The sequence below is a fragment of the Callorhinchus milii genome, unplaced genomic scaffold (assembly GCF_018977255.1).
Source record: "Callorhinchus milii isolate IMCB2004 unplaced genomic scaffold, IMCB_Cmil_1.0 Scaffold6, whole genome shotgun sequence".
In the NCBI taxonomy this organism is placed as follows: Eukaryota; Metazoa; Chordata; class Chondrichthyes; order Chimaeriformes; family Callorhinchidae; genus Callorhinchus; species Callorhinchus milii.
Genome location: NW_024704747.1, coordinates 26,919,660 through 26,947,599, shown reverse-complemented (window position 1 = coordinate 26,947,599; position 27,940 = coordinate 26,919,660). Strand labels below are relative to the sequence as shown.

The following is a 27,940-nucleotide window of genomic DNA, read 5'->3' as shown; positions in this document are numbered from 1 at the left end:
AATTTCAGACACTAAAATGAACACATCAGAGGTTTATTTTCATAAAGAAATCAATACAATGAAAATTATAACTTTAAAATAGTAAATTCCTCTAATACTTAATTTGGATGACATGATTTAACAAAACCTTTAATCTGTACAGTATTCTTCAGCAACCTTACAACCCAAGCATATTGCAACATAGCATCTGATTTATTTGATCAGTCCTCAATGATGTTTCTATACAGAGATGTACAATATGTACAGATATAAGTGCAAGCTGTGCAAAGCAAATTAAAATAGTTGCCACAGATAAAAAAATAAAGATCATACACATAATAAATTTAGTAGAAATCTGTTAAAGATCAACCATAGTATAGTGGAGTTACCCTTTGTATCTGGGAGCCTTTTCTTTTTAACAGACTTTGACTTATTGAAGCGTAATTCTTACTTGAAAGGCTTTTCCTGCTCGCTCAAACTCAAGAGATCAACAGCATACAAATATAATTGAAGCATATGGGGGGGGGGGGGGGGGGGGATAGAGTGCATCTGCTGGTCACCACTGATTTATAAGAATTTAATTCAGTAAGGATTTCTTTCAACAAAACAAACTATGCCAAACTCGTCTTTAAAGTTAGTTAGTGGATATGACCCACAAAAATCTTCCATCCTGGCATTATACCTGAATAGACCGATTATTTAATCGTTCAATAGATAGGAGGTAATGCTCCTGTAATGCAGCTTTAATGGCAATAGCCAATTAGCACTCATTGATGATTGGTAAATTATAATTGGTAAAAGTCTAAGCAGAGCTTCAAAAACTAATTTGAATCCTACTTTCCAAATAAATATAGCACAAACCTACCAACTTGTTCACTCATCGCTCGTTACTCCTTCAAGTAGGAGTTTCTTTCCAATTCTCCATCTTCTTTTCATAAAGAAATTTGTCAAATTATTGTTGCAGAATTTTAAAATAGATTTTTTGCATTCATGTAAAACCTATTTTACAGCACTCAGGGGGACAGATACATTTGCAATGACCTATTTTTTTTGCACATTTCTGTAATAAAACAGTAAACAGCAACGTATCTCACTCACATGGTTAGCTTTTAAGTTTAGACTTTTTTTGTCAATAAAATAACTTACAAGTTATTGAGCCCCATGCTAGTTTGCACTTTCTGAAGCAGCAAATACTAACAGACCAGGGAACGCAATCTCAAAGTGAAGACTTGTCTGTTTAAAACAAATCTGGTCAACAATGGTAACAATAGCAGCACAACAGAAATATAGCAATAGTCCAATAAAGAATTTGATAGTTTGGATGCACTTCCATTAATATATTTTGAACCGTCTTCTGCAATTTCAATGATTTTAAATTATACATTTTCTAGCTTCAACTAGAATGTTCTTATTTTTGCACATGATCTCTAAAATTGTACAAATAAGATAGATCTGTGACAATTTTCTGCAATGCAAACACTTTAAACATTTAATATTTTTATTACAAAAATTTAGTTAAAGAAATACATGATTTCAATCAAATTTCAACTGACCACCACTACATGCATCTATTACTTGTTTCAACACTGCTCCGTGTTATTGACAGCACCTCGTAACAGACCTTAAGAGGCTGGGGAACCAGCTGATACCTGTGGATGGATTGAAGCTGCATCTGAAGATCTGAATTTAGGCAGATAGAGCCCAAATTTGTTTTCAATGCCGGCAAAAGTAGCCGCAGCTAATTTGTATCCGCCAATATGCTCAGGACTTGCAGGAGGAAGGTTAGCGATCCTAGATTTGGGGGTTGGCTCAGAACCAACTGGCTTGCTGTTGAACAAACATAGAACAAACAAAAAGAGTCAATGGGTTGCTTTGGTGGCGACTCCAAGCCTGGTTTAACAATGTAAACCGGGAAAGAACTCACAAAAATGTCATAAAAACACCTCATTTATGATCGATTCTCATTTGTCAGCACAAAGGAGCTAAAATATTTGATTTTTCGCTAATGCAATGTAGTTTAGAGTAAGTTAATCACCAAAACAATAGCTGAATTCTGTTGAGATATTAAACAAATTAGAATCACAAGGTCTCACTTGTACAATTTTATACAAACAGTGGTTGAAGCAAAATCCATGACAGAATTTAAGAGGGAAATGGACAAATATTTGAAATTAAAAAAACTGAAATCTGCAGGAAAGTTCTTTCAGCGAGAAGGCAAATGAACAGGCAGGGCTGAATGCTCACTATTTGATTTACATCTATAAAAGCCCGTGTTCATGATTTGCAGGTACAGAATCAGAATATTTATTACACTTGTTTATATTAAACCTACCGGAACTAGGTTTCAATTTAGACAAGGTTGATGCGTGAAATTTCTTTCTTGGTTCCAGATTAAGCAAACTATCTATGTGAAATTAGCTTGTGCAATCACAACTCGTGCGCAGTCTTGAATTGTGCAATCTCACCTCAGGTTATACTGGGAGTGAACTCACAGAACGAACTGACAGAATTAGTTGTCAAAAAAGTGAGGAGAATTATAATTGAATGCAAAATAATTTTTCTCATTTAATTTTTTTACATGTTTTCTAATATGGACATTCATGTATGTTTGAGTACAAAATTCACTTTAAAAGAATGTATGGAAATGCTTCTGTTGATGGATGTAAACTACGTTGCAAATGGGCTTGATTCAAGAAGCCTAAAAAGAAAGCAATAGTTCTATGCTCCCAGCTTAATTCAGGGTGAATTCGTTACCAGGAGTTGAATTTACCACGCAGGCTCAACTACATAAAGATAAATATTTTTGAGATACGGCTTCATAAATGCACTTACGATCCCCCAAAATCTACATGGAGCCATCTTTGCAAAAGTTCATAAGTCAGCAAAGTTACACCAAACTGAGGAGAAGACCTGCAAACTCGAGCTGCGGAAAAAAAACATTTAATTGTTTTTTTNGATTTCACATTTGAGCATAATTCACTATTTTTGCTTGTTCTTAATACTGCTGAACTGGTAGCATCTCCATACCTCCTGCCCCTTTCCAGAGCGCTCTGTAACCCTCCTCTCTGAGGATCTTTCTGAAACAGTCAGTAACACCACTATAGGTGGTCTGACCAGCACGAGCTGCTACTTGAAGTCTTGTTTTGATGACGTCTGCAGGAGTTACTAAGGAAGCGGCAGGTACACCTAGAAATTAATGTTACAGTGGATTCAAAAATTAGTACTGTATTCATTGACTTTTCATGTTTTATTGCCAATAATTCATTTACTTTTTTTAATTTGTTATACCATAAGTAAGGTAAATATGCAATGAGGAGGATTTAAGGAACATGCAAATAAGACCACAGCCAGAATTTGTGAATTTTCACCTATTTGGAGAGGGACCAATTAAAGAATCAAAGTCAAACCATTAAACAATTCTGATTGTATTATTTGTTTTATTTCTTATCTTCATTTTGCTCTTTTTAAATAATTTATTTAAGTAATGAGGTTGAAGGAGTATTGGTTATTAGTTTGAAGGAGAAATTTTGCAATAGATGTTTTTGTTTGGTAATAATGGATTCCAGCATGACTAAAATGATGTAATAGAATTATTTAAGTGCATAAGATTCAGAATTGGTGTTTGTCAGTTAGTTAACATTGAGTCATTCTTACCTGCAATAGCACCAGCTGTAAGAAGTTGTAACGGACTCAATATACCATGCTCATCTGTAAAGGCAATCTTTGTATGAGCATATACTGGGAAGTAAATGGCAGAGAAAGGGATGTCACGGAGAAAACAAGCTTTTGCACCCTGCCATGAGTAAACAATGACATAGTTTTAGACAGAAGCAACAACTTTATGCATTCTAGAACATTTTCAGGAATAAGGATTGTTTTACATCCAGATATTGCACTTTCAACAGTTAGCCATCTTCAAAAATACATATTGCACACACACCACATTGGAGCCTATTGGCATCCCATCTCTGTGGCCCAAACACTAATTCGACCTGAACAAAGTCTACTCAAACAGATGTAGACAAAAACTTCAAGGCAACGTTTGAAAATGAGTTGGGGTGTGGAATGCTAGAACTAGTTACAAGAATATTATCTTCAAACTGATGGTTTAGGATGCAGCTGAAGTTGCCAGCTGCTTAATACTGACGATTCTGACTATATCAAAAACGCGGTGCAAAACTAAGAAATTATATCAAGTTTTATTTTGCTGGACTGTTACACAGCAGGTGTTTTTGTCCTATGGGAAACAGCTTCAAAGAAGCTTTTTCCCCTCAAAGAAATTCCTAACAGTGGGGTTTCCAGTTAAAAATTATGATCAGATACAGCTCTGATAACAGGCATGGTGTTTATATCAGTGCTGTATGAATCCTGTCTGCAGCTGTTAGGAGCACTTGGAAGTCGCTTGTACCCCAGCCCTCTCTCAGCAAGTCTGCCACTTTAATCTCCACTGCTTGTTCTTTTTCCAAGCGGGTATCTCACTCTGCAGATTCATGCATTTTCTTGTCTATCCTTTCTGATTCTTACCTCTCAATTGACTTTTATTCTATGGCAGCCAAATGGAAGCTGAGTGAATACTTTTGACATTTGAATTGAACTAACAATTCTACCTCTGCACCGTGTAGCCCAACAATTCACGTACACATGCAACACTTGAGAGTAATGCTGCTAGTACCACTCAATGATTTGTGATCTGCAGAACACAATCTTCCAGTGTGCAACCTTTGTGTAACCAATCTTGCTTCATTATTTTCTCATCTAACCATATGAAGGGGATAGAACTTCTGTAGGATAACTACAAAGAACAGCTAAGTAAAACTTGGCACATTTTAGACCATACATTTCCTCGGTTCTCTTTGGTAAACCGATTTGCGAGCAATGATAAGGCCAGGACAAATGTCAGCACTTGAATACCAAGTCATTCCCTAACGCCTATTTTGATATAGACAACAACAATTTGGATCTTATGATCTTTCATCAATTTGCTAAAAAAATAATGACATTCATGAAAATACATTAAACCCAAATTATGTTTAAGAGTTTAACTTTCTTCAGATAATTCAAACTCAAACAAACTAAATCTACATTGCTCAACCTGATCTTTACAGCCTCACTTACCTTGTATAAGCCCAAAAATCCAAGATCACGCATTACAGAAAGTGCACTGACTCTGGGACCTGTGGTGATCTCTCCTGCAACTTGCAACCGAATTTTCACTATTTCCAGAGGGTTTGTAAAGATTACTTGGGATCCACCAGCCTAATAAGATTAATCAAAGAAAATAATTAAGCAAAATCTTAATATCAATGCTCCAGACATGTCTTTTATGTTCCTGAGTTTTGGTTCCATTGCATAGGCAGAAAAAACCTTTGTACAATTTTTTTTTTTTTCCTATTCCACCAGCAATACAGTATACTTACCAACTGTAACGTACAACTATACACATTAATGACAGTAAGCACAGTGATTCTTAATTATACCATGATCACGTTTCACCATACGAAAAAAAGGATAAAGGAAGGATAAAACTATTGAAACCATTCCACCAAAATGCTGTTGGACAGCCAAAGAAAACTCATGCTATAATCTGTCAGAGAATCTGATTTCACACAATCAGGAAAATCTTTAGTGTACCAAAACTCAGTAAATTTACCAACAAGTGTAATTTTATTCTGCATTTGGTATCCATAAACTATCCTTGTGATGGTCTCGGTAGTCCATTTCCTGAGCCAGGCGGGTCCGCAGCACTCCAGACTCAGTCCACAGTACCGTTAATAGATCTGCTATACTGGCTCATCCACAGGTCTTGGAAGACAAAACTCTTATGGGTAGGGTCGTCCTAGAGAGAAGTTTGTCAGACAGTGCTCTTGATGGCAAACCCTGTGATTAAACTCCAGAAATACCCCAACACGTACTCTGCTGTCCAAAGCCTTGGCTCTTGCCAACCTGCCCCTAATACTCTCTGAAATTAGATAAGCAGGGTGCGTCCCTTCACATTCGATTCTAGACCCAGGAAAATTTCCACATGTTTGTGGCTTTACATATGTGGAATGCTGTCTGGTTTGGATACTCTTAAGCATGGTGATGGGTTTCCATATGTCAGACTGATATCACAAAGTCCCAGATAAACAAATGTCATGTCTTTCTCTTCACACATATCTGGAAGACAATGTCCTAGGGTTAAATTATAAAACACAACTTTTCTTTAAAAAACATAGTTCTATAATTTTGCATTTTCCATATAGATTGGTGAACATTTTCTTGACAGCACATTGCAAAAGAAAGTGCTCAATAAATAGAGAAAACATTACTAATCATCTGTTATGCTTTAAGACGTTAGTATGCTGCTAGCAACACCCCTTTGGCTTGTGAAGAATAATTTTCACATCACATATCCAGACTGAAATTAATTTTATACATTTCAATTTTGTTTGACTAAATAGTATTCAACTTCATCTTTTATATTTGTTGCTCTAGTATTTGGGGTGGGGTGGGGGGTGGGGGGGGAGGTGCCTCTATAGACTGAATCTAAGCTTTAGTTTTAGAAAACAAAGTGTGTTTGGGAGGCATGGACTTGCTGACATTTGTACGCTGACTTCAACTTGAGAACAAATTGCACCAGCATGACTATGCAAGAAAAAAACATGTCCATGTCTTTTTCACATTACTCAATTGCACCTCCTGGGAGTCAATTCTAAGCAGCAACTCAAGTGTCTATAGGTAATGTCCCCCAGCTGACTAAACTGCCTCAAAAACAAGGATACAGGGTGGGAAATCAATGCACAAAATTACACTCATAAATTCTGCTGTCAATTCATATGCTTTACTAATCAATCAAGCTAAAGAAATTCCCTGACAGTATATTATCAATACTATAAATTCAAGGTTCACCACCAAATCCCTAAGGTTTACTAAAATAAGATCTTATGTGGAATACTGTTCCGTCACATTCTGATATCAATATCGATTAGAATTACCTATTTTTTGTTGCAGGATAAAATGTTGAGTCTAAACAATTTTTTTTCAAAACTGAAAAATAAGTTTGTACAGCGCTCTCATTTTGGCTTACACCAGAGTAATTGTTGAGTTATAAATTACACAGTACATGAAATTGCACCTATAAATGTTATGGAGCTCAGTATATTACTGTTAGCCATAGTTATGAGCATTTTTTGGTTGCTTTCAGGCGGTGAAACGTTAATACCACACTTACAGGTGAAACGGGCATAGGCAATCTGTCTTCAACAACAGCAACTTGCATTTATATAGCGTCTCTCACGCATTAGAGGATGACAGCTGGGAACCTTGCCCCTTTTAAGAAATTAACAGCCAGGCGATCTTCCCCATTTAGCTGTACACAGGGCCTCAATCTGGGGCCGCACCCTTATTTCTTTGCCTGGAGAAGATAGGCAAGGCAGCAAGAGAGACTCTGAGATGTTGAGTGGAACAAACAGATGCTGCCCTGCCTGTTGATACAATACTTTCCTTCCCACATGGGTTATGTTACGTTTCACAACACAAGGTAGCTAGAAGGGAATGTACCAGTCAAGGTTCAATGAAGCAATCTCATTTGGATTGGTACCATGGCTTGAACAGGTGGAAGCCACTTTAACAAATATTCCATTATTTAAGGATTAAGGTCCTTAAGTAGTAACTGGGAGGTTGGAAGTTGGGTAGAAGACATCAATGCTCAATGCCCTGCCTTCTCTCTTAAAGAAGAATATCAGTCCTGATTGATCAGCTTTATGGATTGAAACAATTTCTTGTTGGGGCAGAATTCGCTTGGAGTAATTGGGACTGATCAGTTAAGACTACAGTAAGGATGAATCTTCAGGTTGAACCCATTTGTGATTGTTTGGGAACTGGATGTCTCTCTTGCACATATAGAAAGATTAATTTAACAGGGAGAATCAGTCACTTTAAGTCTTGCGCAAAGCTTGGAGCAAGCTTCAGACATTGAGTGGTGGCCAGAGCTTTTTACGGAAAATGCAAGAAACTCAATTATTCAAAGGAAAATCCTCATGAATGCTAGGACTATACAGAAAGCTTGGGACCATGTTGTTAATCAAGAAACTGATTCAATATCATTGCAAATATTTCTGGTACGGGACAGTAGAAAGATTTATTTTGATCTTGGAGGTAAAGAACTAAGGATGCAGCCCAGAACAAGGTCTTATAAACAACAAGATTGCATTTATAGAGCGCCTTTCACTTCGGGAGGACGTCCCAAGGCGCTGGACAGTTGGGTTGGGACCCGAGCAGGGGGGAAATGGTGAGGTGAGGGAAGGGAGGGAGCGAGGAGAGGATAGAGAGTTGAGAGGGGAGGTGAAGGCACGGTTGAAGAGAAAGGACTTGAGATCGGCCTTGGAGGAAAGGGAGAAAGCAAGGCGAAGGCACTGAGGGATGGAGTTCCAGAGCCTAGCGGCTGAGAGGCTGAAAGCCCGGCCACTGATGGTAGGGCGGTTAGGGCGGGGGTTGTGGAGTAGACCGGAACCAGAGGAACGGAGGGTACGGGCAGGTAAGTAGGGGTATAGTAGGTCAGAGAGGTAGGAGGGAGGAAGACCGTGAATGGCCTTGTAGGTGAGGATGAGGTTCTTAAATTCGATCCTCTGGGGGATGGGGAGCCAGTGGAGGCGAGCGAGGGTGGGAGTGATGTGGTCCCGAAGCCTGGTGCGGGACAGTACACGAGCTGCAGAGTTCTGAATGACCTGCAGCTTGTGGAGGGAGGGCCGGGAAGGTCGACGAGGAGAGAGTTCCCGTAGTCCAGCCTTGAGGTGATAAAAGGCGTGGACCAGAGTTTCAGCAGCGTGAGGGATGAGGTAGTGCCGTAGTCTGGCGATGTTCCGGAGGTGGTGGAAGGCGGTGCCAGTTGTGGCGCGGATGTGGGGAAGAAAGGACAACTCAGGGTCGAACAGAACACCGAGGTTCCTGACCGGCTTTGAGAGGTGGAGAGTGCAGCCTCGGATGCTGATGCTGTCAGCGCCTGAGGTGCGGAGGCGCTGACATAAGCCAATCAGAAGGGCCTCAGTTTTGCGCACGTTGAGCTGAAGAAAGTTGTCTCTTGTCCAGGACTCGAGGTCAGACAGGCAGCTGTCAGGACATCGGTGGTCGTGGAGTTGAGGGTAGAGGAGGAAAGGTAGAGTTAGGTGTCATCCGCATACAATAGTTGGAGAAGATCACTTGACTTTTCAGTTTACATATGCATCTTGAAAGAACAATACTCCTGCTGGATTACAGCAGTATTCTATTTGTACATTGAGGCAAAATGAAATAAGAAAGAATAGTAATCGTGTAAACCAGGGTGGGCCAACCTTTTGGCTGCTGAGGGCCAGATGCCCTATTTGAGAAACATCCGTAGGCATCATTAACAATATTTTTACGTTTCCCTTCCAGAAACATAACACTTACAGGTTATGGAGGGACCAGGAAGGCCAGATGAAGTGGGGGGGGGGAAGGGTAATGAAATCGGCCGGTGGGCCACCAGTTGAACCACTCATGTGAAAACTAAAAAGTGAGGGCTCAGGTAAGGCAGAGCAATCAAGCTGAATTATTATAAACGAATGATTCTCATTTCCAGGGTTCTTCTCCAAATTAAAACCTGTGTAAGCTTCTGTGTAAGTTTCTCCAGCCTTGCAAGCAACTGTTATCCTTCTCAGCCGGATTGATGTAACTGGTAAGGTTCATTTAAGCCTGGAGATGGAATGCAAATTCAGGCTGACTTGCAATCAATATACTAGTGTTTCCTACCCCTTCATTTTACCTAGTTTGCATAGATTGTTGCAATATTTACATCTACCGGCTAGGGACTGCAAAAAAAAACCTTTGCCAATGAACACTGAAGATATTACACTTCAGATTTCAATTACTGTAACAAATACTGAACTTGTTTAGATCTTGCCTATTGGCCAAAAAAAATTCCATTTGATTTCAGAAATCCAAACTCCCATAATGCCATAATACAAGCTGATAAAATATAATATGCCGTACTTACACAACCACCAGCAAGGATTTCTGCCATGAGCGGAATTGAGCCATCCTTTTGGTAGAATTTGTCTCTCACAAAATCGTTTACCTATTAAAAAGGCAACAAGAAATAATCATTTACAAAACCCGTCATCATTTGTTTTACATCTCTATCCCCTCTCAACCTTCCCTGTTCCAAAGAAATCAGACCCGACTTCTCAAATTTCTTCTCGTAACTATAGCTCTTCATCCCTGGTATCATTCTGATTAATTTCCACGGCACCCCTCCAAGGTCTTAACATCCTTCTGGAAATGAGGTGCTCAAAACTGAATGCACTACAGTTTTTTGCCCACAAAGCTCTTTGAGATGTCTGTAAGACATGATAAGGCGCTATATCAAATGCAAGTATTATTATTATAGTACTCGAGTCGAGGCCTAACCAATAATTTGAGTCAGAATGCCTTGGATATCATATTATATTCCTTAATCCCAAGTTTCTGTTGCTCAGAATGAGCCTACACATTATCTTGTTCTACCTTTGCCAGGTCTTGTTGAACTGAAGGGTCACATTGCAAGTACAGCATCTCCAAGTTGATAAAAGTTGGTCCCTTCTTGCTACCGTTAGGAGTTATTGACCTAAGTCTTGTCAAATTCCCCTTCAATTTTCTCCAAGGACAAAAATAAGGTAAACTCTGTACTAACTGTAATAGATGTGAATCATGTCAATGCCAATCAGGACTGATCAAGAGAGAAGATATGCCAATGCCATTCCATTATTGGCTCGACCATCTAAATTAGATTAAGGTGTCAAATAAATTCTGCGCTATTAATCGTACAACATCCCTAGAAACTGAAAACAAATTCATGCTCAAGTATCACAAGACATATCCAGAGACACCAGCTGTGAACGGCTGGGAGAGGAAAAATGTTCTTGTACTTGGCCCAAACTTAAAGGCAAGACAAAATTAGGAGTTCTCATAAAAATACAGTCAAAAGAAAAAAACTCAATGTCACATGGCAAACATTACCTCTAACATAAGTCAATACTATCCATTTTATAGGGAGAACAAGAATTCATATTTATACAAAATGCACCACTGTGTTTCAATATTTTAAATATTTTCTACAACTTAAAATAAAATAGTAATATCATCGAAAATGGCTCTCAGCTCCTGAAAAGTCATGCTTCGGATAAACCTTCAAGTCTGTGGTTTTCATTTAAACAATTACAGTTGCCACTGTTAATGATTTAAATTTCTGAAGGCGAACTTGCAGTAAACATAGAAATCATTTCTTCCTAAGTGGAAACTAATGAAGACTTACAGTAAGTTTAATAGCTTTCTCTGGAGCAACACCCATCAACTGTGGTAACAGACCTAAACAGATAAAAGGATATTATCAAACCATAAGGTATTATTTTAAATTAGCTAAAACTCTATATGTGAATAAAAAAAATGTATTGGAACAAAGTCTGTTAAGTATTAATTGAATCAGAACTACTAACATTACAAAAATATAAATGCATTTGCCTGTAAAGGTAAAAATAAATCTCAATTTCTGCACTCCATGCAATAACAACAATTTACATTTATATAGTGCCTTTCACATTGGAAGGATGCTTCAAAATATTTCACATGGGTGAAGAAAGGAAGAAAAAGTATAGGTAGGACTGCTAGCCTCTTGAGAGCTACATGATCTACAACCATCTTTAACTTCAATACACAGGTAAAATAATTCTGTTAAGGATGTCTTGAAGTGTTGTTTTTCTCTATGCATTCATCAAGTCTAGATTTCCGAAGAATAGAATGAGGTTTGGTGTTTTGGGCTGTTTTATTACTGCTCGTGAATTGGATCCGCTTCTGAAGAGATTGCTGATTGACATTTACTGGTACTCAGCCAGAGCAGTCATGCATAGCCGGTGCTAACAGTTAAAGTCTTTTATCAATAAGTGGACTACACTTAGAAAACAGCAGTGCTCTTATTGTATATCGTCTGGAACAATCCATCAGCAGATGGCAGTCTCTTCTTCACTCATCTGAACTTACTTCTGTTAATAGCCTGCCTTCCTCTATTGCTCACAATAATCAAAAGTATAATTCTGTATAGTTCTGACGCTCTGCAAAGTAGCAAAAGTGAACATTCTCTTCCTATTTATGACATTCCCTTGCACTTGTTCATTTTTCTCCTAACAAATGTTTTCAACCTCACTTACATGAGTTAAACGAACATTTAGGAACGTAAACTTATTTTGAAAATAGAAGTCTGAATAATAAGATTTTGGATAACTACACTTTCGTCTTTATTTTGTTTAAATATTGCTGGCAATGCTGGTTGGCATTTGAATTTGAGATCTATAAAAGGAAGAGGGGTTTGTTTCTTCTTCATCTTTATGTACTCACATACCTCCCAATAGATGCCTGAAGGCCAGCACTAGGAACAGATTAGATACCTTCCCTCGAATGGGTAATGGCAGATTGCTCTAGGAAGATCTCTCGCTTTCTCTTCTCCCCGACCTTGGCCACCCCCAACCATAAACTAAAGATGGAATTTCAGTTCAAACTTACCTCTATAAAGTCCAAAAGCACCTTCATACCGTACAACCTTCTGGAAACAATCAAAGCTATTTTTATACATCAGCTCTCCAATAAAGGATCCCGTAGATCGCTGGTTCTGCATACGTGTTTTCACTAAGTCAATTGGATAAACTGCAGTCGCTCCCACCGCTGTATAAAGCACAGGAAATTTTAAAAGAAAGTTAAACAATGCGATTTAAATTCTTACGGAAAAAAATACCCGTAAATGTGTAAATGTAATCTCAGCAAGTAGAAGAAGATTTAAAAAATGACTACCAAGTATTAATGAGGAATATCATCAGCAAAAATCATATAAAAAATGGTCATAAGTAGATTATAAGCAGAAAGAGTCTTTTGTTAGCCTCTACTTTCTTAGTGAATTCCCAGTTGTACTGGATAAAGAATTTCCTGATGACTGAAAGCAGCCTTTTTGATAAACCTGCAAAACCACCACAATTATTCTAATCCTCCAGAGAAACATCAACGCATTATCAAGGACATTGAACCATACTGACAAATGCTTCCGGCCCAAAAAGAGACCAAAAAGAGACTTGTTCCCACCCCTACTTCTAAGATCAGATAGAAAAATTATTGATTGCCAACATCAGGTGTCAGGCAGTAAATCAAAGGCTGCAATTAAATTTCAAGGCCCAGGTAACTCTTTAAGATATTATATGAGTGATCCACCAGATCATTGCTTTTAATTAATACTGAGTGTCCATTATTATGCATTTACCATTCTTGTTCAAGATCAAGAAATAGAGAATCTAGGAGTCAGGAAGCCTTGTACACGCACAGTCTCTGTCATTTGAAGAGTTGTATTAGAACCTAGAAATTCACGACACAGAAGGAAGTCATTTATCCCCACCTGTCTGCGACGACTCTCTGAAAGATATCTGCATTTAGTACAATTCTTCTGTCGTTTCTCCATACCCATTTATATTTATTCTTTTTAGGTTTTTATGTACTTCCTTCTTAAAAGCCAATATTCTGCCTCAACCACAATAGGGCAATTGTGCTTGTGGAGTTTATACAGCAACACTGAATTCAGCTTTCCATATGGCTTTTTCAATGTTACCGCTAAAAAGTTGGGAGTCAGAACATGAAAAGCAATATAAAGTATTTTATAAATCAATCTTCTACCCTGTGGTAACAGTGCACAAAAGCAGTCCTTGCAATGTCTGCAATTTAGCCTAATCCCCAAATCTTTTAAAATTCTTCAAACACTTGTTGTATCTTTCCCATCAAATATAATTAACATGTGTTTCACTGCAGGATCCAGAAGTCCTGTGTCATTATCAAGGCTTTGCCCTGAAGACAGTCTGGAGCCAGAAGTGGCACCGATAGTACTGTGTCAGGTCCTCTGATCACAGGTAAATATAAAGGGAACCTTACAGAGCCTTCCAACTCAGGTCCTTTATTACAATGGCCTGCACCTTAGTTGATCTGTTCTGGTCTGGTCGGATCCTGTTACATCAGGCGAGGTCTGAGAACAGCACAGAGACATGTCACTCACCTCCAGCAATTGAGCCCAAAGTGAACCTGTAAGCAGATTCAGCAGCCTGGAGCCATATAGGTCTTCTGTGATCACTGTAAGATTGCTGGGGAGGAAGAAAGACAAAAAAGGAATTTAAGAAAAGATGTGGAAAAAAAAGAATAGGACTATGAATTAACTTTTGTAAACAGCTACACAGAACTATAGCTGTTCAAATTCAACCCCAGTTATGTGAGCTTTTACAAACTCGAACATATGCGATTACAAGAGGAACCAGCTCAAAACTATGTGCTGAATGTTGTTCTGTTTATTCATAAAGCAATCTTCTAAAATCTGCACTAATGAGGATTTTCAATTAGTAAAGCCATAGGAAATATTTTAAAACTATTTAGATATCTTTTATTAGTACAGTATTTTTAAAAAATTCTAATTCTGATAGCATTTCACATTACTGCATTAACATTAAACAAAAAAAAGGTTTTCTATGCTTTATGCTCCCCAAAACATTTTGAATGAAATAAAACATAACTATATTCTCTCAAACAATTAATCCATATGGGAGAGAAATGCTATGAAATTAGGCACGAGTGTAGATTTATGTAGCACATAATTTGTACCATGTTGAATTAAACATGACCAACTGAGGGCAATTGAAATTAAATAGGATTGTTTATATCAATGTGTATATGTGGGCAATGAGCTCCATTTTTCTTTAACCACGCAAAATTAAAGTACAACAAAATTGTGGAACAAAATGATAGCACTTTGCATAACATCACTGCTGTTTTAGATTAGAACTGTTAAAAGTATGATGCAGAATTGCAATTTGGGACGAACGTTCCACTAAATGCTATTTGAAGACAAATTTGAAAACTCAGAATTCCAAATAGCACCAGATTTAAAAATCCTCAAAGTTGAACAATATTGGTTTCAGTAGAGAGCTGTGTTCGCCTCCTACCTGTCTCTGGATTTCAGCCAGGTTGTAGGGCAGGGCTCCTTCCTCTAGTGGTGCTATTCTTTCTATATCTGCCAGACTTACTCGTCTGTGGATAAAAACAAATCACAGAAACAGCACTTCAGTACAAAGCAGTATCTATTAAAAAAAAGTAAATATTTGTTTAACAATTAACAATTCCTGTCAAGTTATTGAACAAATCCTTGTACCTCTGTATAGATTTAATGATCAATCAACACTACCTTAATCATCCAATTCTAAATATATAATTTACGTCTTCCTAGCACTCATTTTCTTGAAGCAACTGATTTCAATGTTAAGTGTGAAAATCTACTCAAGGTGTATATTGAATAAATATATTGAATCAAAAGAACGGTAATTACCCTGTTGGGCTGTACAAACCCACAAGCTGGAAAAGGATATCGACCTCCAAAGGTGTAATTTGTCCAAATTTATTGGCAGCATGGGCAAACTCCTCTATATTTACAAAAGAAAAGCACAACGATTAGAACTACACACCCAGCGGTGAGATTGGCTTAAGTGCCTTTTTTTTCTTCAAAATTTTATTTTCAAGGAAAAAGTCTCGAAAAGTGAAAAGCAGGGGAAAAAAGGGAATGTTACACTTTTCAAAGTTTTTTGGGTCCAGGTTGAGCAAAGTGTGTTTGTACAGGTTCATCGCGGAGGGGGATGTTTGCGGTAGAGGGTGTTGTTTGTAGTGGAGAGGGTCGTTTGTAGTGGATTCCACGGAAAACTTGTGGCCGCACTTTTCTGTCGGCCCAGCTTATTACGTGCTGTAACTATTGATAACACTGCCTTGTGACTGGCTGTCATTTCTCTCCTCCCCGGATTGACTGAGGTGCTTCAGCCATTTGCTATATCACACCTGCAGCAATTACTCCCCTTGGGATGTACTCGGTAATGTGCCTTATTCCTCTGCTCCCCTTTGATGCTAATAGACTGGAATGGAAATGTACCACCTGAATAGTATACTGAAGCAACACCACAACAACATGAATTTACATAGCGTCCTACACGTAGGATAATGTCTCGGAGCACATCAATAATACCCGATAAAGTATATATTTGAGTAAAAGTCCATACTGATTAGTACAATAATGCCCAGTCTATACTCCAGGTTTTGCAGAATGGACACTGATATTTTTACCTTTGGTAACTTGTATATCTTTCCTTGTGCCTGCTAAAGTGCTGTATATCTTCCGAGAAAGTTCCATATTGTTCAGCAAAGAATTGAATGCATTAAAGTAGGAGAAGCTGACCTGATGGGAGATGGTTCCACCAGCTGCCTGTATAGTTTTTTAAAAAAAGTTACATAAACTTCTTTATAAATACACAGCTGCCACACAAGAAAATACATAATTGTTAAATGTTCTCCTAAATCCCCTTTTAGAAAGTGTGTATGTAGCCAGGAACACACTATGCTAACTAATATTAAAAAATAATAATTTGGTCACTTAATCCATGACTGTTTGTGGGACAGTGCTATGCGCAATTGGCTGCTGAGTTTCGCCCACAAAACATACAGTCACTACAGTATATTCTAGAATACATAATAAGGCGCTATATCAAATGCAAGGATTATTATTACTATAATACATGGTGAATATCAGGACTGCCAACACCATGGAGTCAGATGCCAGCATGAATGGACCTTTTAACTACACTTATTCATTCCAGTTCAGCTGTTTTGTTAAATTTCATGGTGTGAACTGTAACAGCCCAAATAGCCCAAGATTGGCTAATACTTGAATAATGTAACATCTCATTTCAAGAAACAGTGGTAATATTGAACTATAGCCACTTTCAAAAAAGACTAAAACTACAGCAGACTGCAGCTTTTTTATTCCATATATTTTTCCTGCAGGGCAGATGCAATACATTTTAACAGTCAACTTCAGAAGATAACCAGAAACAATCTTCTGAATTTCTGTCAGAAAATGAGAATGACGTCTAAACACAATTGAAACTCTTATGCAGTTTCACTTTAATTACAAAGTTTTATAAACACACCGTCCGGTTTGCGATTTCACTTACTGAAACTAGGTTCTCTTCAACAAAAGGGGTAAGTATGTGTGAGCGAATGGTAACCATGATATCATTAAAGTCTAGTGCTGTAATTGTGCCACTCTTGTTTTTATCTTTTTGAGCAAATGCTTGTCTTGCATGTTCCAGTTGTAGCTCCTGAAAGTCAGAACAAAAAAAGGGCACAAAATAAAGTAAAGTTGAACAAGCATTATTTTCTTACAGTAAATGGGTCCAATTGTAGGATCTTTTGACATCAAAAGACCGAATCAGTAAATGAGTAATTACTGTAAATCTAGACAATAAAGGCAGAATTTCCCATTGAGTTAGAACGAGTAAAATAATCCCTAGACAGAAGATATTCATGATTTGACTGAATCATGCTATACTGAATTTGGGGAATTATTCCACAATTTTTTAAAACAGTTATGGAATTCTGGATCCAGTTGCACCCTGACTGTATATCAATGTGATAGTTCTACTACGACAGATTAGCACTTCATTGCTATATATAGCTTTGTTTCAGTCAATCCCTTCTCATCCTACAATTGGATATTATCTTTGTACTAAAGCTTTATTATACAAACAAAGCACCTTGGATGGCTATTCTGAAGGCGTATTTTGTTGAAGGTTCCAGGAAATATTGACTCAAACTACCAATGCTTATCTGGAACTCCTTTTGTTCTTATTTTAAAAAATCTACAATACAAATATGTCATCACTGAAGCAACAAAAAAATGCTTTCCCCTACTGAATGTTACATGCAAGAGGAAAAAAATTTCAAAACTATACCAAGATGCATCAGAACCATTTGTCATTTGTAAACACACAAGGCTATTCTACTCAACAGAAAAAAAAATCAGGTATTTCTAGGTTTACTTTGTCTGGATAACAACTAATTGAGAAAGATCTGTGCACAACAGCTCAATAAGATACACAAGATAAATTTCTACACCAGTCATATCCCATTTTGGCCACAGTGGGGTATGACTGGTATAGAAGTATATCTTATGTTCTGGATAAAATAGAATTACTCTCTGTTGCTGGTGGTAGTACAACGTAAATAAGCAAATGTGTAGACAATCGAACTTGCCTGCAAAAACTGGGTAAATTCAGAATAGGTGAGATGCTTCTTTCTGTCAAAGCCAAAGTGCAGTCGAATAAATTCGCAGTCCCAGTTGAAAGGAATATGGTGATGAATAGTTGTCTGGTTGAAGATCTCTTTGATGTTTTCTATACAAAATTTTGAAAGGTATATTAGCGTAATCACAAAAATCTGACAATATTTAATATTCATAGACTTGTTTAAAAAGGCTGCATGCAAATCAGAAATGGATAATAAAGGCATTAGGGGCTTAACCACACCAAATCTATTAATACAAAGGGTGCTAAAATCACTGAGGTGGCAAATTGCTTAATATAAGCATTACTTTGTGTTTAGTATCCTTAGCAGATCAGTTAATGCTTTCTATGATCAACTTTAAGTAAAGCTCGGACGTAGAGTTGCGTAAGGAGGAGGAATGAACGAATGGTTACAATTATCATTATAATTAATGATCTAATCATTTACTTAAATAGAAAGCTAAACAAAGTCTGCTCTTGTAGTTAACCAGATAATGATTGAACATTTGAAAACAACATTCCAAAATAATGTTTAAATAGGCTTGAAGACATCTCCTACATCAAATGTACACCATGTAATACAAAATGTATCTTCTCACATTAAAGGGTACAGTGATATTGAGATCCACTGTAAGGTGAACCAAATATGTGTTAATGTTTCAAGCTATTATAAAATTATTTAGTATTATCCTACTGTCAGATACTCATCTTTCAGATAATGTCGTTATTTCAAATTAGCGCCTTCAACTTAATTGATCTGAGTACAGAAATTTGCAATGCAATAAAACTGAATTAGAACTGAATTGGAGGCAATGTTGAGAGCAAAGTAAAAATTTGGGAGAAAAGAGGGTCTTGGAAAAAAAGAACTTGCATTTAATAGAGCATTATCATGTCAAAATGTCTCAAAAGTGCTTTGCAGGTAATAACTGTTAAGTGCAGTGACCTGCAGGTGAATATGGCAACTAATTGCACCAGAATGGCCCCAAAGCAGCCATGAGGTGATCAGTTTATTAATCTGGAGAAGTTATGTTCAGAGGACTGAGACTTTTCTTTTCGAATAGTTCCATAGAAACTTCAAAGTTCATCAGAACAGTCAACAGGACCTCATCTCAATGTCTCATTCAACAGAAAGAAAACAATGGGATTATGTTTCAGAATTTTTTTTTAAATTCATGGCAGTCTGCTGGAACGACAACACTTTTACACGTTAATCTTCTTAAAACAAACCCTCCAAAGAACAGAATGATCGGAACCTTCAGCTTACGTGCCATTTAGTTTAACTATTCACAGAGGTCAACTGTGTTCAAACAAAACTGTGCACTCACTCTTGGATAAGCAGCCGCAATAAACTTCAGTTGTGTACTCGTTTAAAATTACAGCTACATCCGGTAATTTGGGAATAAGTGAAAATGCATGTGCTGCCTACACTCCCGTTTCATTTTAAATTGTCCAACATACCACAACAACAAATTACACTCGTATAGCTCCCTTCACGTCGAGAGGACGTCTCGAGTCACTGGACAGTCAGGGATTTGGACCTGAGCTGGGGGTTGGGAATCAGGACGGGTGAAGCGCAGAGAGGGTACGGGTAGGAGGGTGACTGAAGGCACCTATTTGAATAGTTATATATTGCATAATCTGATTATTTATTTTTTCTCACGATGTTGTTGGTGGTAAAAATAATCCTGCCAGTTGTTACCTGAAGTAATTCAATATTGCAGACTATTTATACAGCAATACTTACCAAATGTCACCTCTCCGTTGCCATTTTTGTCAAACAGCTGAAAGGCGACCATAAACATGGCATCGGGAGCACAGAGAACCGATTCAAATGCCACAAACTCTTGAAAAGAAATCAACCTGCAATCGTTAACAAAAGAAAATCTGAAATATTCTCCAGCAAGATGGAAATAGATTTCATTCAATTCGGTCCAGTTTCCATTCAAAGCCAAGAACATGAATATTTCAAAACACAGTACATAAATAAGCTTTACTCGGTTTAAAAAGGAACTGAAGATATTAACTTCAATACGCGAGTTATACAAATACATTGACATACAATGCTGCATAGACAAATATCTCACATGTTCCAGATCTAGTTTTTTTTCAATGAAATATCAGTGATTTAGTTAACCCTTTACCTCCTCCTCCCAAGCTACCAGCTCTTCTCTACCCACCCCCATAGTATTTATTAACCCTTCTTTCTCTCCCCACACCCTCCGCCACAGTGCAGGCCTTCTGCATTAAATGTATGTTCTCTCTAGCCATAAAGAGGAGGAATACACCTCGGGGCAGGAGAAGAAAAAGGGATTCGATTATAACAGTACAACTTTACCCAAAAGTTAAATTGAAAAATCTTTCAATGAAATCCAATGTCATTTAGAATGAATGCAGACACACAGATTTTGGATGGGGTAGCGGAAAGTAAATATTGCATGTTCTTACCCATCTTTAGTTTGGTCAGCAACTCCAGCCAGAAGCTGAACAGTCTTTGGATTGTAGTTTGGCTCCGTATGCAATCCGAGATACTTCTGAACAAAATCTGTTGGAGTCATGTAATGCTCCCCATCCTTAGTCACACTACTGAACTAAAAAGAGAAAAAGTAAAGTTACGATGCATGTACAGCAATGATGGCCAACCTCTTTGGTCGGTCAACAACATAAATGTTCTTGCTTGAATATTTCTTGATTGATGGATAAATCTATGCTACCTTGCTATTTCTATCATTATTTTGTTGATTAACCAAAAAGGTTGGCCACCACTGATCTACAGGAATGGCCTCACCCACAAGTAGGAAACTAAAACTGTGGGGGGAATGGTTAAAAAGTATTTTCACATTTAAAAAGCAATCTAGGAAATGCACTTCACACTTAATCATACTATACATAACCATATCAGTAGATATAATTCATCAGTAGCTCCAAACAGCAATTTTTTTGAAAAGTATTCAGCTAAAGAACCTTTCATAAATACATTAACTTTCAATCAATTGTTTGGAGTTATTATGAATAGGTGAACTTTCAATGAAAGTGAAGCCCTGTGTTATCTGCAAGTTTAGTTATTCTGTACCAGGTAATCCTTTTGTTACTGAACAAATTACGATGCAAATGTCATTTGTTAGATGTATTTTTTTGAAACTGCAATTTATAATTGCACTAAACAGCTGGGGGAAGGGGAGAGGGATTTTTTTTAAAAATATCATCAGGTGGATGAAACTTGTTGCTATTCGTAACTCGTGTTATTTGTTGTTAAATGAAACAAGTTCCTGCATTGTACAATGCTCCAACTTTGGAAAGATTGTGCGAGATTTGGATGAACCAATAGGATGAAATATGGCATTACTGCAACATAAAACTGAAACAAATAAGTGCCTGTATGTCTTTCCTACCCAAAAACAATTTTCCAACCGAAATTAAATCAGAATTTGTTCCAGTTTGCTTTGGAATGCTACAAACATGTTATTTGATTTGGTCTGTGAGCACAAAGTTGCATGTCATGGGTTTAAAATTAACAATCTTGCAGCAAAACAAACATATTTAAAAAAAGTCAAAGCATTCTTAAAGATTGCATCTAAAATGTTCCAGGAATGAGAAATGGTATCAAATGTTTTTTTCCATAGGCTGAAGTCTTTTTTGCTCTTTGTACTTCAACGACTCTTAACTTTCTATAAAACCCAAGTCTGTTTAAACTTGAATGTTGCTCCTCTATTGGAGAGGCTCTTCAAGCACTTTTCTTGCACTTTCAGCAAATACAAAAAAAGGTCCTTTGCTTTGCTCATTTTCTCTCATCTCTCACTCTCTCTCCAACAACTTTCTCAATTGTCTAATTGCCCATTTTCATTGCTCCAAGCGTTCCTTTCAAACTCGAAGTCTGTTCTCATAAATGCTTTTCCTCCTCACTGTGCTGTAATATAAACTCACTTCTATTCAAATGCATTCTTTCCCAGAACTCAAAAGACAGTGGAACCCTACATCCTCACTCTTCCCTTTCTCCTACAATCCAAAGGCTTTTAAAAACCCAACCACTTCTTCACTTATCTTATTTTCTCTGTTACTGTTTTCAACCTTGTACTTTCACTGTGGCCTCAGGACTTCACCTAGACTGCCAATTTTAAAAATAACTCACTGGGATAGCACAATAATACATTTGTGTTTGCACTGCAATCACAGTTAGGTTAAGTTAAAGCAGTAGTATTGTGCACATGACATTTCATGAAAGAATTTCACCGATTGAATGCCGTAGAACATTTTGTTACTCCATGAGCAGACTGGGAATCATTTTACTTTCCCTTCACTATGCCACCCAGCAGCTCTTTGTTCACCATAGAAGACTGGGGCTTAAAAAGGCATTAGTTTTGTTGTTCAATGCTTTGCTCTATTAAAAATAGAATGCTACTGAGCTGATGAAATGCGACTGCACATTTCAGAGATTAATGCTAAATGCTGGCAATCAACGCAATTCCAGTATTTCTAACGTCAGCACTTCCCTTTTGGGTTTTCTTTGGAAGCAAAATAAAGTTACTAAGAGTCAAAAATTGTTAAAAGTACTTTTCAGTTTAAGATCACAGTGTAGAATGACAACAACAACAAACTTGGATTTATATAGCGCCCTCCACGCCGGACGGCGTTTCAGAGCACTTCACAGTAAAGAATCCCGGGGCCGAGCCGGGGGAGGGGGAGGAAGGTGACCAAAGGCGTGGTGGAAAAGAAAGGTCTTCAGCAGGGACCTGAAAGTAGGAAGTGAGGGAGCGAGGCGAAGGGAATGAGGAAGGGAATTCCAGAACCTCGGGGCATAGTGGCTGAAGGCACGGCCGCCGAGGGTGGAGCGGAGGGCTCAGGGGACAAGGAGGAGGCCAGACCCAGAGGAACGCAGGCAACGGGGTACTGTTTTGAGGAGAGAGGTCAGAGAGGTCAGGGGGTGCAGAGGAGTGCAGGGATTTGAATACAAGGGTGAGGATCTTGAAATCGATCCTCTCTGGGACAGGCAGCCGGTGCAGTCCGGCAAGGACTGGGCGTAATCGGGGAACGTAGTTTGGTGCGGGTGAGAATGCGGGCGGCAGAGTTTTGAATGATTTGGATTTTATGGATAGTGGTGGACGGGAGACCGGTGAGGAGGGCGTTAGAGTAGTCCAGCCTAGAGGTGACAAAGGCATGGACAAGGATTTCAGCGGCCTCCAGGGGAGTGGAATGGAGAAGAACCACATTGTCAGAGGTGTCATCTTTCAGATAGGAGACTAAACCGAGGTCCTGGCTGCCTATTCAAGTCGATCTTAAAAAAATTCCATTTCACTGTTCAAAAATTATATGGCCTATGGCATTATATAGAAGTTAGATTTCAGTTATACAGTGGTCTTATTCCAACCAGTCACAGAATAACTTCCTTCATGCTGTAAACTTTCTGATCAATCAAATCATAGAAAGGACTAAAATAACACCCATTTAAAAACAATGCTACAATCAGAACTATATGCTACACTGGTAACTCTCTAGAATCACAAGAGGTTAAGGGTTAATATTCAACTGGATAACTCCTCACCTCAATAATCTTGCTTACTGACGATGGAAACATTTTGTAACAATAATTCGATCATCAGAGCCTTGGAATCAAGGATGTGTAAACATGTACTAAGATTATTTCCACAAACAAAGTTCAATAGATAACTCGGTAGCAAAAAAGGAATTAATACATTATAATCTGAGGCATTTGTTATACATAGTATAACATTATACAATGAAGCCATTTTGTTGTATTGTTAAAAGAGAAAACTCCAAAGAAACATTTTCCTGTGGGAGGCGTTGGATACTGAATCTATAACAGCAATCAGAATTGCACCAAATCTGTAAGTTGCCAAGTGACTATAGCAGGGAGAAGGTCATTGTGAGAAATGTAACTCTCTGCTTGCAACCCATCTGCAAGGACAGCAGCAACTGGGTTCCACAACCCGAAGTGTACACATGCATTTCTATATTTAGTATATAACTTCTTGCCTAAAAGAACATATAACCTTTACATCTATGACCACAGCTCATAAAAACAATCACTATGAATGTCAACCCATGTTAGAAAGAATGATATTTAGGTTTTTCGCCATCAAGCTGATTAATAGCTTAAACATAATTAACAAATCTTTAACTAGATTATTCTAGCCACTACAAATAAATGCAAAACAAAACTCTACAGAACATGCATGGTTACTTTGTCGGTAGGTATTCGGTTTGAAACTTGTGTGTAAAAAATATCAGTATTCTCTGATATATTCAAATTTCAACGTGAGCTGAAATAGGTTTGAAAATCTTTATGCATTTGCCTTTCTATTCTTCTCTCTCCTGCAGGACGCAATGTTTAAATCCAGGAATAGAAAGGGCAATTGGTCCATGTCTTTTCATTTTCCCAAAGTAAACACCTTTCTTCGATAGAACAATCATACCATTAATCAAGAGCCAACAAAATACATCAAGTTGAGGAACTGAATGGACAGTAACTTTCGGATGGAAATCAAGCACTTCATCTGACTGATGCTACCGGCAAAGAGTAACTTTGAATGTGACAATTTATAATAGTTTTCTTATAATTTTAGGATAACAGTAATGTTTCTTGTTCAGTAACAGATTTAACTAAAAAAAGTTAAAGGCAAGCTGTACCACTGCTTAACACTACTCTGTATTAACACGAGCTACAACTGAACTGTGCCAAATATAGGCCAAGAATGCATGCCCTTTTGCTAAGCAAAGCTATAACCTTACACTGTTGGTGCAAAATACAAGCTTGCTAGAGTAATAAAAATAGTTATCATGTTGCTTGTACTTTTGAGCAGAATACATAGTATCCTGTATGCATAAAAACAGTCGATAGACAAAGCAAAGATTTTAACTTGCGTGAAAAGAACAAAGGCCAAGGATGAGAAAAGATCATTTTGCCTACATAATCCCAATAGTTATGAATCCCATTGCAATCTACCTTTTCATCCATCCATCCATCCTGGAGACTGCTTATTCATTTTCCATTCATACATAATAGTTTTAAGAGTTTATTTTTTCCTTTCCTGCATGGCCTTTCATCAATGTTCCACGATTTACTTTACTATGATACCATTTTCCTCAAGTTATTCCTTTTTTTAAAAAAATGATTGGTAAATAATCCCCCAAAATAATTAGATTGTGGTGACTAGGGCCAATTGCTCCATAATTTATGAATGGTGTCCTGGTCACTTAAGAACTGGATCTACATGTCAGTAGTTGGTTCTGTAACACACCAGACAAAAAAATCCTACACCAGGTCAATCATCTATGTTGCATCACTTCCATCTGTACATTCTTAATTTATGTTGGATTGCCTCAAGCATGGCCATATACTTGTCATATCTTGCCATACAGAATGTTGCAATTGTTCTTGTTCAGCTCAGGAGCTTGCAGCAGATCAACATTAACAAACTGTTCCCATGTTCCCTTACTAAGTTAACCCAAGACTATTTTTACTTTGTGTCTACAAATTTAACTGCATTCTACTGTTGTCTCAAACACACACCATTTGCTGTTCAGTTAATGTTTACTATCCCTTCCTGAATATTCTACAGCCCTGCATATTGACTGCAATGTGCTGTCTTCTGGAATGAGGCAATATTTCTTCATCCCTTTAAAATAAATTTTAAATGTCATCATCCCCTCTTTATATCTAGCTCAAAAGCAGATCAGTTTTGTCCTTCATGTTAAATTGCCAGCTTTTCTGCTTTGGCTGTTTAGATGTAGCCAATCAATTTAGTTCCAACTTGGTTGACTCCCAAAACAGTACTGGATGTACAAAACTAATATCAAAAGTCCAACACCGAGTGAGTATGCTTATTTACCCTATAAGTTTACTCGTGAACATATTAATTGTTCCAAAACACAGGAATACCCAGAGAACAGTGCTAAATTCTTCTTTGTTATTTTCCAAGCAATACGCTTTAACCTGAACAAAAAAAGACCTGAACATGTACACAATGTCTGAGTGCCACTTAAATTCAATCACAGGCATTCTTCAAAGCACCTTCGGCCACACTCCTACCCTCCAACCTCCCCAACCCTCAGCTTGGGTCCAAATCCAACTGACCAGCACCTTGGGACGTCCTCCCAACGTGAAAGGTGCTGCACAAATGTAACTTTGTATTGTATTTGATTTTGTTAAAATGCTTAAAAACATTAAGGGAAGCTGACAACTAGATCAATACAGTATCACCACCAATATTCATAATGATCTTGACTGCTGAATACAAATTTTAACACTGGACTTTAATGCTGATAAAAAGCCCCTTGCTTTTATCAATAGTACTGCATTGGATTTATACCGTAGCAACGCCTAAACTATGTCAAAGATGCACGCCAAATCCCACTTTTAAACATATTTGTAAGTATTTACTGTCAACTCTATGTAAACAATCCACATAAATCCTTTCAATTAACTCACCTTGACAAATATTGCTCTTAATTCAGTAGGATCTGCCCTTTTTGTTGACTGAACCTGAAAAATAAAAAAAAAGTTAAGTTAGGAGCCACTCCGAATGCACTTCATCTTTAAGAGATAAGGACAAGAAGTCAGTGAATCTCAATAAGGAGCAATTAAGTACACCACACAGTTGTTTAAATGAAGGGAATAAATGGCAGCCTTTCTGTTGTGGTTACCCCTCCACTAATTGGGACTTTCCTGATCTGCTAAACATCCCTTCCAAAAACATGTTAAAACGGGCTTCTTTTTTTTAAAAAAAAACAACACAGCACACAACCCATCTTTGAGGGCTTTTCGTTCAATAGTATTTTGCGAACCAAGTGCTATCATTCTCTCTCTCTCTCTCTCTCTCTCACACACACACACTCACACACACACGCACACACGAGAAAAAAAAAAGGAACATCATTTCCATTTACTGGGGATCTGCACAGACTGGAGCAGAGAGGTACACCGGAGGTGTGCGGCTCACTCGACATCGCAGTTCGCTTCAGGTGCGCGAAACAAATAAAAACCGCTTTCTCGCTCTCTCTCTCTTTCTCTGTGTGTCTTTTTTTTGGGGGGAAAAAAAAAGGAAACGCCGAAAACGGTGAACAGCGTCAGGAACGGGGGGGGGGGGGCGGCGATTAAAAATGATCAGAATCCTCGCATTTGACGGGTTTGCAGTTGGTTGGGGAGGGAGGGAGGGAGGGAAGGTGGAGGGGGGGAAGGGGGGGGTGGTTTTTTTTTGGGGGGGGAAGGGATGTGGAAAAAAAAACCGTTGGCGCTCACAGGACAACGCCGCGAGCGAGGGCCGCCGCCGCGCGGCCCCGCGCAGGAGCTCCGACCAGCCCCGGACGAGGCGCGCTGACGCGGTCAAACGCGAGCGAGTGGAGCGAGCGAGCGGTGCTGAAGGCAAGTGCAGGCCCAGCGCCTGGCCTGGCAGCCCCGCGAGCGCCAAACCGCCAAACCGCCGCCATCACCCCGACAACATTCACACGGATTTTTTTTTTTTTTTTCTTCACACACACACACACACAACCCCCCACCGCCGCCGCCTCCCATGCACCGAATCCTCCCCTCCCATCCCCACTCCCCGCGCGTTATCCGCAGGCGGATCCGCTACGAAAATGTCAAGCGAGAAAGAGCAGCGGCTCGGCCGCCGCCGTGTCACCTTGACCGCCATGCTGATCACGTGACGTCGCCGGGCGCCCGCTCTGACGCAGCGTGTGAACCTTCCCGGCAACCACCGGGAGGGCGGCCGCGGCGGCGGTGCGCGTGCGCATGGGAGGGAGGGAGGGAGAGGGCGGGGGCGGGGCTCAGGCAAACCCCGCCCCCTGGGAGCAGCAGTGTG

The 27,940-nt window shown here is 38.5% G+C and overlaps 1 protein-coding gene across 1 annotated transcript; it reads right to left on the bottom strand.

Moving 5' to 3' along the window:
* Positions 1-7: 7 nt before the first annotated feature.
* On the bottom strand, positions 8-27,831 carry LOC103176447 (calcium-binding mitochondrial carrier protein Aralar1). The gene is made up of 18 exons (XM_007889990.2): positions 27,761-27,831; positions 26,569-26,622; positions 20,571-20,713; positions 19,870-19,985; positions 18,097-18,236; positions 17,016-17,162; positions 16,129-16,267; positions 15,347-15,440; positions 14,967-15,051; positions 14,030-14,114; positions 12,505-12,663; positions 11,264-11,316; positions 9,968-10,048; positions 5,095-5,235; positions 3,634-3,772; positions 3,007-3,165; positions 2,812-2,902; positions 8-1,806 (listed from the first exon to the last, which is right to left on the bottom strand). Exons 1-18 carry the CDS (start codon positions 27,770-27,772, stop codon positions 1,602-1,604), a joined length of 2,043 nt encoding a protein of 680 aa, XP_007888181.1. The 5' UTR covers positions 27,773-27,831; the 3' UTR covers positions 8-1,601.
* Between the last annotated feature and the right edge of the window lie 109 nt (positions 27,832-27,940).

Coding starts and splice junctions, on each gene's coding strand:
- LOC103176447 (XM_007889990.2), bottom strand. Junction 18,237..19,869: donor CAACGGAGAGGTGACATTTG/GTAAGTATTGCT, acceptor AATTTTGTATAG/AAAACATCAAAGAGATCTTC. Junction 14,115..14,966: donor TGGCTGAAATCCAGAGACAG/GTAGGAGGCGAA, acceptor CTTCCTCCCCAG/CAATCTTACAGTGATCACAG.